At 39.6% G+C, this 12,400-nt stretch overlaps 1 protein-coding gene across 1 annotated transcript in view; it reads right to left on the bottom strand.

Annotated features, from left to right (window-relative positions):
- DOK7 (docking protein 7) overlaps positions 1-12,400 on the bottom strand; it is a gene marked incomplete at its 5' end in the record, with an annotated part of 59,837 nt that overhangs the window by 641 nt on the left and 46,796 nt on the right. Inside the window, 3 exons of the mRNA XM_084266783.1 lie at positions 1,227-1,379; positions 4,945-5,016; positions 6,040-6,105. Coding sequence (XP_084122909.1) covers positions 1,227-1,379; positions 4,945-5,016; positions 6,040-6,105 — 291 coding nt within the window. The remainder of the gene's footprint in view (positions 1-1,226; positions 1,380-4,944; positions 5,017-6,039; positions 6,106-12,400) is intronic.

The following is a 12,400-nucleotide window of genomic DNA, read 5'->3' on the forward strand; positions in this document are numbered from 1 at the left end:
AGTAAATGAGCAGCATCTGGTATTTGAAAACGCTATTGGCAAGGCACTCAGCAGGGATACTTCATTGTCTCGACTAGGCACTCTGTGAACATTTACCAGATCAACCACCTTCAGCTTTAGACAGAATGGCAGTTTAGTCCAATCATCGTCACTAAGGCAGATAAGAACTGCTTGGACTGTTCAGGAGCAGTATGGCTCTGTATGGATGCAGAAATACACCTCTGGAAGCTGGGAAGACTTTTGTATGAAAAACGTAAAGTATTTATGGTCATTAGAAGCACCTTCAAAGTTATACAAGTTGAGCCTGAGGTTGACATTTAGGGAAGCTTATTTCGGTTTATGGAATTTTGCCTGTCATTGTTAATGCCTTGGTTCCCTGTCTTAAAATGAAGATAAAACATATCTCTATATCTCAGCAGGGTGTTGTACAGAGAAATACATTAAAGTTTGGGAGAAGCTTGGAATTACTTAACAAAAGCCAAAAGTAAAAAAACCTATGGGAGAAGTGTGAACATTTCAGAGTTAATAAACTTGCTGAAATTTGAAGCATAAAAAGTAAAATCTCAAGAGCTGAAAACTATAGAAGGAAAACCCATCAATACCATGTGAGCACTTAAATATCAGATCCTGATTAAGGGCTTCTGTAAAGAGGAAGGCATCTCTGAAAGACAATGCATAGTAGCTGTAGTGTATGTTTTTGAGCTAATTATCCAAGTTAATCATTAGAAGTAAAACACCCAGATCCAGATCCAAACAAATACTTGGGCTCTCTTCCTCTCTGTAGCCCTTCCTCACATTCTCACAGAGAGCAGACAGAACACCATGTCCTATTCTTAAGCATCTGCTGCATGGCTCCAGAGTATCTGCAGGAGCAGCCTTGTACACCTACACCAGGAGCCCTGTTCCTAAAGCCAAGCAAGAAAAATTAAGTGTAGTCCTGATATGTGCAATGAAAATTACTCTCTGTCAAACTCCACAGCCACAGAAGTGCACGCTTGAGGAGGAGTGCATATACAATGCACCTGTCAGAGAGATGCAACATCTTAAAGAAAGTCATTACTTTAAAATATTTTCCAAAAGAGTTGGCAATTCCAAGAACTGCTTCACAAATGTACCTCAACTCCCCTGTTAGCAAGAGCCTATGGGTGGATAAGGAATTAAGAGTCCCAATGCACTCTGCATTGCTGCTTCCTTTGCTGTTTAAATAGTATTGCAGACTTCCTTACCTCTTATGCTCGTGCTAGGTTCTTGGAGTTCCAGTTCCATGTAATGAAGTTCTTTTTTGGAAGTAGGACTGACAGGAATATTGACATAGGTGGCTGTCTCACTGTGGGGTCGCTCAGATGCAGGGACATCAGCTGAATAACCCACTGCCCCTTCTAAAATAAGTTACACAATTACAGACACTGTTTGCAATGACCAACGATGCATTTCATAAAATAAGCAATGGTCCATCGAATGTCCTGAAAGCAAACAGCTGTTCAACAACAACAGCTTATCTTGCCAAACAGTACATCTATACCATCAGGTGTAGATGGGACATGAGGAGACCCAATACAAACGAGATGTGGAACTGTTGGAGAGGGGGCAGAGGAGCCACGGAGATGCTCAGAGGGCTGGAGCACCTGCCCTACGAAGAGAAGCTGAGGGAGCTGGGCTGGTTCAGCCTGGAGAAGAGAAGGCTGTGGGGGGACCTCATTGCTTATAGGCAGGAGGGGATTCAACTTTTTAAAAGGATACACAATGGCAGGACAAGGGGGGATGGATTAAAACTAAAGAAAGGAAGGTTTAGATTAGATATTAGGGGGAAGTTTTTTCCAGAAAGAGTGGTGAGGTGCTGGAACAGGCTGCCCAAAGAAGTAATGGATGCCCTGTCCCTGGAGGTGTTCAAGGCCAGGTTGGATGGGGCCCCGGGCAACCTTGTGTAAATCCAGACCTGAGGTTGGTGGCCCTGCCTGTGGCAGGGGGTTTGGAGCTCTATGATCCTTGGGGTCCCTTCCAACCCCTGCCATTCTATGATTCTATGATTCTAAGGTTTCTACAAAAATGATCTTCAGAGCCTGATCAAGTCAGGATCTGTGCAGAGGGCTGCAGCCCACATCCAGTGATCTCACTGTGTTGTGACAGAAAGCAAACATGCAGAAATCTTCAAACAGAAGCAATGTGTGCAACACGACCTCACAAGGCTTTCAGCTCTAACTTGAGTTAGTAAAACCTTACATGAAGCAACCAGTTCTGGGAAGATGTGGACTATTATATCACCCACAAGAGAGCAACCAAAATCACTAGAAGTTCAGATAGTATGCTTCTAAAACAGGGACTACAGAACTGTTGAAAGCAAGGGGAAGGCAAGCTTGAGGAGACAACATTGACAGCTTCTTTATACTGTGTTAAACAAGATAGGAACGATGTCAAGTAGGTATAGACCAAGTAATAGAAGACTTTAATTGCAGAGAAAAAGTAGAATATTAGGCAGTGGGAAATCCTTCCAGCTGTGAAGGTCACAAGAACACTGGAGGAGGTCCCACAGAGGCTGAAGAATTTCTGCATCTTTAAATTTTTTAAGAGACAGACTAACTCCTACTATCAAACAGATTCCTAGAAAGTGATTCTGACTTAAAGATAATTTTTTTTCCGCTTAATGCATTCTAAAGATCCCTTCTAGCCCTGCTTTCAATTATTCTAATCTTACCAGAAGTGAAACTAAGAGAGAAGGTGAAAAGGTCCATCCTCTGGCCAACCAGACATTTCAGCCTTAACTGATATCAGGCATCTACACCTAGTTTCTCAATCTATGAATACCAAATGACTTCCCAGAATTACCTGGACTAAGGAGACCCAAATACAGACCTGTATTCCCTCTGTGCTTTGGCAAGGCTTTGAGTCCCATTCTTGTCGTCCTACTCAGCAGGCTTAGTAGTCATCTGCTTGTCCAGTTAAACTGAAGCTCTTACCCTTAAACACTTTCTGCTGTTAAGCCAATTTGGGATGAAGAAGTGCAGAGGAAAAACGCTATCACTATCAGGTCCTCCCTTTCCCTGAAGTTTTCCCATTAAGCCCTTGTCTGCCACAAAACTCATATCAAAACTTCATTTGCCCAAACCACTACTTTTCTTTTCTGCACATTTAGATGAGGTGTGAATGGAGAGGCAATAGGGGATGACGGATTTTTAGAGACCAGAGAAAATGACTTCTTATATCCAACCAATAACAGCTATGAATAACCATGAAGGGAGACTTTTTCTTCTTCTTGGACTGTATTATGAATAGCAGACATAGCTCATAGAAAGTTAGGCAACAGTAAAAGCTGTCAGAGGCTACAGCAAGTTCCACGATAACAGAATCTTTCCAGGATTAAGCTATTTAAATCAAAAGACTCTATTATGCAGTCCAAAATTTTAAAAGCCTGGAAATTTGGCCCATTTTCTGACAGATTTTTATAAAGCAAGCATAGGAACACCAATGAAGTAACCAAATGCTTTTTTAACAGTCAGACTTCAAGTTGTTTTTCCAAAGCCAGGTGTTAGGAGCAAAAAGAAAATAAATAATAATAATTAAAAAAAAAGTCACACAGAAGAAATTTCTGTCTTTTCATCAAACATAATTCTCAGAATTTTTTCTCAATTATTCTCTCTAAAATATTTCAAAGGAGTTTGTCTGAATGTGCCAAAAGGCATTCAGCAGAACCATTGTATTGACAGCCTGCACCCCAAATAGTTAAAGCTGTAAGGAAATGGCAGTCTTAGAGACTGATATGGAGTCAAGAACACTTATGAAAGAAATGATAATTTTTGAAGTCTTCCTATATGCTGTTGTAGTGATGCAGCAAGAGCCTAAGTGATATCTCCTCAAAGCTAGCTAGTATGAAAATTAGAGAACTTCTTTATAGAGCTAAATAGTTGAAAGGAAGCAGAATGTCATACCTGATGCAGACAAGCCAAGTGATTTTCCTGAGAACTAAAATAACACCCATGGAGGGGAAAAATATTAATTGGTAGGGCATTGTGCAAGAAAAGCAAAAGAAACTCACAGAACAAAGAAGCACTGGCAACAGTCAAATATTCTACTTAAATAAGAAAACCAAACCAAGAACAAATCTGGGCACAGTAGTATGGAAGGAAAAGAAACTCTTCTGTTGTTTAGTCTGTGCTGTCTTAGTAGAAAACATGTTTTCTTTGTAAACATAGAAAAACTTGGGTTTCATTTTTCCTTCAAATAAAAAAGCCAACTCATTAGACATGAAAAACTGGTTTATATTTGCTTGAAGAGACAGGTTTATTTGAAAAGCACAAGACAGGAAAAAGCTTCTGCTAAGAAAACAAGGCACACACAGAGAACCATGGACAAAGATATTGCTTTCAGCAGTCTGTTCTGGGGAGACAGAGGTAGAAGATACTCAAGAGAGGTCAGAGGCACAGTGTTTGAGACCCTTATGGAAGGAGAATTTGAGATAAAACCAGGCCAAAACCCATGGTTGCAACATTCTGAAATAATTGGTAGGATATCATGCTTGCTTGAAGAGAAAGGAGAAGGTAGGAAGAATTAAAAAAAAGATAGCTAAGCAAATAATGGGAGAAAAGTAAAAATGCAGGGGCACTGAAATGAAGGGGAAAAGGAAGGAAAAGATAATATAATTGGGGAGGGAAGAATGAAATTAAATTTGAAACTGGCCTTTCTTTCAGCAAGTGGAGTTGATATTTTCTACCCTAGGTAGGCACCATTCTCAGAAATCTGGGATAAACACGTAAGCACAGCCCTGAGAAAAGCGTGTGTCTGTGTATGTGTGTGTGCACGTGTCAGCATACATATAGAGCTGGTATGTTCAAAGGGCAACACCTCCAAAACTAAACATTGAGAAGAGATAACAACAAAAAAGGAAATGGAAAAAGAAACAGGAGATCCTAGTGTCCTCTAATGGAACTAGCTGCAAATATCTTGACTCACCAGGTTCCTCAGGGCTAGTAGGAGTTCCCAGTTCAGCAGGAATTGTCAACGTCTCATAACCACCTTTAGGACCTAGAATACAGGAACACTGTCAACAGCTTTGGATTTAGGAATTTCCACAATGAAAACAAAGCATAAGATTTTTCTGGTTTGATTTGTAACCTTCTAATCTCAGAAAGTATAAGCAGGTGGCTAGCGTTTACTTTTCTGTGGCGGTGATGCCAGTATTTTATGAGTGCAACTGCAAGAAAATCAAGGCAGTAAAAGTTAGGACATTGAAAGACACTGAAGTAAACACTGCACTTTGCTGGATGTCGATGGAGGAGCGAAGATGTCTTAAATGCATGAATCAGTGAGAGGTGCGTGGGTGATCTTGGGAGCATCTGGAAGACTCTTGTTAAAATTCCACCTCCAGCATGATGGATAACTTCTTGATTCCTGACAAAGCTCTGTATAAAATTCTTAAACTAGCCCTTCCGAAGATAACTTTGCTTTCCAAGTGTAAATCATCATCTTTGCAAGAAGGCAGGTTGCACAGCAGCACCAGTGCTTCCAGAGCACTAAGCTGAGAAGATTCCCAGGTTCCTTCATATCACACTCCACCCCACTTTGAACAAGACAGGCTATAAAGCTATGCCCATAGAGCAAACATATTTGGATTAATTTTGAATGCTAAACACTTCTAATTTTATCTGCAGTTGGGGTTTTTCTCAATTACCATGAAGAAATGTCTTTAAATGTGGTGGGGGGGTTTCCTACCACGTCATAGCTATGGTACAGGATTTCTCATGGCCTGAGGTGGGATTTTTTTGTTGGGTGCTCTTTGTTAAAGTGTTGGCAGCATTTTACTGCTGTGAATAAGATTTCTGCCTATGCTCTGACACTTATCTCATCTGTCACTGCCTCTTCTAAACTTATCCCATCTGTCAATGCCTTTCTAACAAAACCCCTGCAAAGCTAAAAACCCAAAGACATATGTAAGTCTTACAATAGGGAATCAAGTCATACATTACCTTTAAAATATTCTGAAGTTATGTTTAATTAAATAATTTAAATTAACATGCACACACATACCTCATAACCACTTATACTTACCACCTTGGAGGCTGTGCCCTCTATGTACTTTCAAAGACCCAGAAGCTGCCATGACAGAAGCAACACCTGTTTTCAAAGGGAGAGATTCACATTAAATCTAGATACCTGCTATTACTGGATATCTGCTGAGCATCAGCATTTTTAGATGTCCCTGAATCATCAAGAAAAAATTCAGTAAGAATTATAAGACATTGTTCCTCATTCAAACAATTGTGTTTTACCATTCCTCCCACCCCCCACCCCAATTCTTTATCATGAGATTGTGACATTATAATCTAATTTTGTTGTTTTCAGGATACTGAGCTCTGAATTTGTGTTAGGTACAACCTTATTCACAGACATAGTCATCCTGAAATGAGAAGTAAAATGACAATGAAAGCTGAGTGGGGAGCTGCTGTTGCAATCCATAACATAGCTGGGGCAACCACAGAGTTTAAAGTGTTCTTTAAAATCTCTTCAGACTGGATCTAAACCCTATTAAAGTTATTGGGAAGGACTGCATCACACTTCAGAAGTCTGCTGTCCAGTTTCAGATATGCACAGAGTGAGACAGGGTGAAGGGTAGGCGAAGGATCTAGCTTCCATGGGGTGTGAATCCAGGTCATCTCTGCCTCTTGTGAAATACCGTTCCACGCATTATAACTGGGAAAGCTTTGCAGAGGGCACGTCAGATGGCAGAGTCAGTCTCCTTACCCTAGCCCTTATAAGATCAGCAGGATCAGGCACAATATTAGCTAGGGAAGTTTGAGGAAACAAGAGCTAGCAACTCGGAAACGGGGCGGTAGGTATGTAGCACGGTTTCTCTATGTACACGTACCCCTCCTTTAACCACCAAACTAATCAGCATTATACCTACATGTGCAGTTACATTATCCCTACTCAGCCATGAACGTCTTGTCTCTACTGCTGTCACTCTGGGCACCTTAATCGAGATGAGAGGCATTTACCTGCCTCACATAAATAATTTCAAGGGAACTTCTCGTACAGGTAACTGGTACTGAACAGAAATAAGGTAGGAGGCTGTGCTTATGAGTAACCCTGCCGCTGGCAGCAGGGCTGCTGGGCTGTGTGCTGCTGGATGTTGGGGATCAGGTATAAAATTAGCACTCACTTCGAAATTGCTGAATAGTCTCTGAGCAGGTGAGACATTTCTCTGCAAAATGTGTTTAAAATAGCATACCATCCTGAGAAACTGATTTTGTATTTAACAAATGAGATCAGATTATAGATCTCATATTCCAGTAAGGACTTAACCACTAAAAATGTTATGTGAAGTTTTATTTTTAACAATTCTGCTGATAAAAACAATGCAAAAATAGGAGAGCCCTGAACTAGCTGATATACATATATTTTCACTGTAACTGATTTTCCTTTTTCTTGCCTCAGAAAGTTTTACCTTACTTTGAAGACTACAGCTTTATGCTAATTGCAGCTTCATCCCAAAGCTTGTGTCTTGTTGTTTGGGGTTTTTTCTTCCTCGAAAACTTAATATAGTTCAGTAGAAAACATTTCTAAGGAAAAGTGCAGTTTTAAGCACCACTTTTAGGATTTGTGAGAAGCAGACAGGACAGGAAAGGAGATTCATAACAACAAGATATTTCAGTCCACTTATGGTCAAGTTGAAGTTTTCTCATTTGAAGCTTGTTTAAAAGAACTATGTTAATGCTTCAGGACTTGACCTGTTGCATTTCCCTCATTTTCAAATCTGGCAACTAACAAATATTTACATAGTCAAATCTCTCATGGAATTTTTCTGAAGGTTTGAACTGCATTGTATAAACACATGTGAACAGAGATCAACCTAGATATTTTCTTCCTCCTTCTTTACAGCTACCATATAAACTGGTTTGTTTCTCTTTTATGGATCCCAGGATAACACTTGCAGGAATGGAAAAAACAAGTTAGCAAGATAAATTTCTGAACATATAAAGCATCCAGCAGGAGACAGACACTCCCTTCCATCATTCTTTTCATCTTATAAGGGATTGTTAAGAATATTTTTTTCAGTTTCCTCTGCTATCCAGTTCTGTGTGGCAGAATTACACAAGTCTCTGTTAAAACTGAGTAGCTCATCAAGAGAGTTATTTCTGTTCTACTTTCTCCAGCTTGTAAGAGGAAGACGATATTCAAAATGTGACAAAATTAAAACATGCTGCAGAATATTTTGCATTCCTACACGATTAGACTTGAATGTCTAATGTAGCTCACTGAAGACAATCACTATTTGAAACATTTTTCTAACTTCATAGCCATTTCTTTATGACCACTCTTCAAGAATAAGCAGAGTTTTACAGCACATGTGCTGCAAGAAAAAGCCATGAAAAAAGTCAACAAACGAGAGGGAAGCTGGAATACCTGTTGTGAACTGAGCCCAGACAGTTTACATTTTCCAATCCTGTCACCCATCATTACACAGCCAGCGAGCAGGCGCATGTAGCACCGCGCTGCATTCACCAGGTGATCGCTTCTTACTGCCCAGCTTCTACTTTGCCTTCACAGTGTAGGTCATAAACTCTGCAGGTCTGAGCTATTAAATTTGCTGACAAGGAATCAGGACAGAAAAAAACACTATCCTCTACAATACATTCTTGCTTCTTACTGAATTAAAACTACCTTTATTATTAAGTACTTTGATCCTCTCAGCCCTCAGAAGGGAAGCAACATTCCCTTCTCTACCTTTGAGCACAGATACCTTGCTTCAAGGAACATCCAAAGCCTCAAGCTACTACTGATTGAGGGGAGAAATACCACAAGTGCTTCAGAAGGTTTTTTCATGTAAATGTAATAAAAGACTTCCTGGTGATGTATAATTGCCCTATAAAATTTCCCTGAGTTTGTTGCTCTTCCCTTTTCAAAGCGATTAGTGTGTTCAAAAGAATCACAGAGCATCTAACTGCTTCTAGCTATTACTCACCTTCCCATGCTGCAGGGCCACTCCAGCCCAACCTCCCATACTTAAAAATGCAAAACTGTTAAGCTAAAATCATCACCATTTTCCTATACCAGGAAACTCAGTGGTTGGTTGGGGTTTTTATTAAATATGCCTTGAAAGATGCTTTGCAAATATTTTCTTCAAAAGTACTGATGAGTCTGAAGCTCAGAATCTACCTTGACCAAGAATGAAGGTCAGATGATGTGTTTCCTTAATCAAAAAAAAAAAAAAAAAAAAAAAGAGAGCTGAAATAATTGCTGTTTGCAAATAAGGCTCCCACCTTTGTGTTCTAGAATGCTGGAAATATGTCATTTCCCCAGATTTCATGGAGAAGTAAAACAGAAAAGAGAGGACTAGAGGGTCACTCTGGTATGGATTTATCACCTTCTGTCACCCCAAAACCAGGAAACAGGAACCTGTTGGACCTACTCAGCCCAAAGGATGAAGCAGCAGCATTTGGATCATTCATTAGAGTATGGTTTTGCTAGAGTGACTCTTTTTTCCCCCCTCCCCTCTGAGGCCCCTAGTAATTCAGAGAGTCATTAAGGCCAAGGTTTAGCTTGCAAACGCAATCTGTATTTTAATCACCTTACTTAAAACACTTTCTGAGCTCCGATTTTTCTTCCCCTATGGAATTATTTTTAAGTGCACTTATAAAATAAAGCATAATCAAGAAAGAGCACATCATGCTATGGCAGGGTTTTATTAATCAGCCTCTTATTATAATAACAGTCTTCTACTACAGTGTGTAATCCTATGAGATATGACATTTATGGTGGACACTGTTCACCACAGAGTCCTTTATTGCTTTACTAAAAGTATCATCACGTACTAAAGAGCTGACAATACATTTCCTGAAAAAAAAAACCCCAGAGACTTGTGAATTATAAATTGTTTTAAACCTGAACAGCAACAACCAACATGGTATGGCCCAGATTCTTCTTTCTCACTGCTCTCAATTAACTCCTTGAAAGCTTACTCCAAACTTGGAATAGAAGTACCAGGCTGCATCAGTTTGCAATAAAAATTTTAAAAATGCATGAAAGAAAGCCTATTTTTCCATCATAAAAGCTGAGCCGTCAGACAGCTGAGTACATTTTGAGCACCCATCACCTGCTATAAACTTAATTTTATTCTTTCTTTTTATCTCCCTACCTTGACTCTCTACCTAAGAATAATTTAATAGAGATACAATGTTCATAATCAGCATTCAGCTGACATTTCAGCTGAGTTCTGATCCACAACATTGTTTTATGCTTATTCCTTAATTCATCCTCCCAGAACATGTCCCACCAAGCCTTGTGTAGGGCTGATATTCCAAGCAAAGAGGCTGTCAGATAGCAAGAGTGCCTGTTGCAATGCTGATTAATTTGCTCCTATGGAACACAGAAAATATGGAACTGCACAGACAAAAATAAAAGACATGAGAAGTTAAAAGTCACAAAATTCTAATATTTTTAAAGTACACTCTTTCCATGAGAGGATATTTGTGACATATTTGCCCATTCAGCTGTTGATTTTTGTATCACCAGAGCCTGCAGCACAGATGTACAAGGAGTTCAGACCTCCCACTATAGAAGTCTGTCTATACTATAGAAGGGACTGGTTCCTGGGAACACCAAGGCAACCAGCTTCCCTGTAGCTAACAGGAAGGACAGAAATGCCTTCTCCAGGGATTGTACAGGGACCTAAGGACTTGTGCAAACCCATTCCAGCTCTCAGCTTAGCTTCTCTAAATAGGAGCCTTGAGATTCAGACTGTTCAGTTCACTTGGGAAGGTAGACAACAAAGGACAGAAACCGTGGCGTTTCCCCACACACACAAAACAGCCCCATGCTTTAAACATCAATGATGAAACAGGAGAGCTGTTGAGTTCTGCTCAAGCAAGAAAATTGAAATATTTGGAAGGGGAGCATGAAGACATTATGAGTAAGAGCTGGAAGTTCCTATCTAAGCTGATACAATCAACTAAAAAGGAGAACAAGATTTAAATGACAAGTCTAAATCACAGCAAGAAACACCACAACTGTTAGGAAAAGCATTTAAAATGTAAAGAATAGCGAAGGACTTCAGATTATTTAAAGTGGATTAAGGCTTCTTGTCGCAGAACATACTACAGAGACACCTGTCAGACACACACACAAAGTAGTACATCCTAACCTCAGGGCAGAGGCTTGAACTAGACAATCCCTGCAGGCCTATTTTTCCTGCAGTACTTTGATCTATAGCACCAGACAGATAAACAAGATGATGAGCTCTTCAGCTCACCATTCTGTGAAGAAAAGTGTGGGTTTTGGGTTCTTTCTGTCAACATTGAATGTGCATCTCAACTCCAAACACGTAAGGAGCTCCTGGGAAAAGGACCTACATTCAGTTCTCTGAAATTGCACCCGCTACATCATGCAACAAAATCTCCTAAAAATTCATGACAAACTCTGTATAGGTCTCATGAGACCATCTTAGAATGTATGTACATCCAGAATCCAGGAGTCTCAGAAATCAGGAAATCTGAATCATATTTTTGAACCTCTATCCTGTCATGTTATTTTAAGGTCCATAATAACCATAAATGCAGTCTATTATACTGAAGATCAGGCATACCTTCATCATATAACACTAGTGAATCCCTTACCTTGATCTGTAGTAAAAAGCTATGATAACAATGGGAACACTTTCCTCCTACAAATGCAAGCCATCTAATTCAGCCTCTCTAATCAATCTTTATAAAGTTATTTATAACTAAGGCAACCAAATTATTTAAACCAGAACAAAATGATTCACCCCAACATTTTTTTCCCATCTAGTAATCCAATTCAAATTGTTGCCAGATTTATAAACACTTTTCAGCATGCCATTAAAACTAGGCAGATTTTTTTTTGAAGTTGCTGAGACACAGGCTCAGCATATATAACAACAGGAGGAGAATATCGTCACCCCACATTCACTACCAATAAACTTAAAAATATTTAAATAATTTTTCCTGATTCTTGAACTCCATTTCTTGCTACAGAACTGAAGCATTCAAGAGGAACAATATTGTACAGAGCATGTGGGCACCTGTAGCACACAGATAGAAGAGTCGGGTTTGCATTCATACAGCATATTTAAATGAAAACACAATACAGTTCTTTCTGTGGTAAAAAAAGACACATGTTTATGACTAAATGGACTGCTATTCTAGCAAACATTATAACTGTGTATCGAGTCACTGTACAACATTCACGCTAGTAGAGGTATCTTGCCATGTACATGCACACAATGGGTTTTCAAAGCAGTTAAATTATCCTCAACAGTAGACAAAAAAAATCATAATAGAGAAATATAGAAAAGTTCTAATGCTGTTGCTTCAGTCCAACAGAACCGTTTGAGTCACTGCTCAGCACCCAGGGACCTTCAGTTATTGGCTTGGATTAAAGGTGGTGGAAGCAA

Source organism: Gallinula chloropus (genome assembly GCF_964237585.1).
Source record: "Gallinula chloropus genome assembly, chromosome: 7".
Lineage (NCBI taxonomy): Eukaryota > Metazoa > Chordata > Aves > Gruiformes > Rallidae > Gallinula > Gallinula chloropus.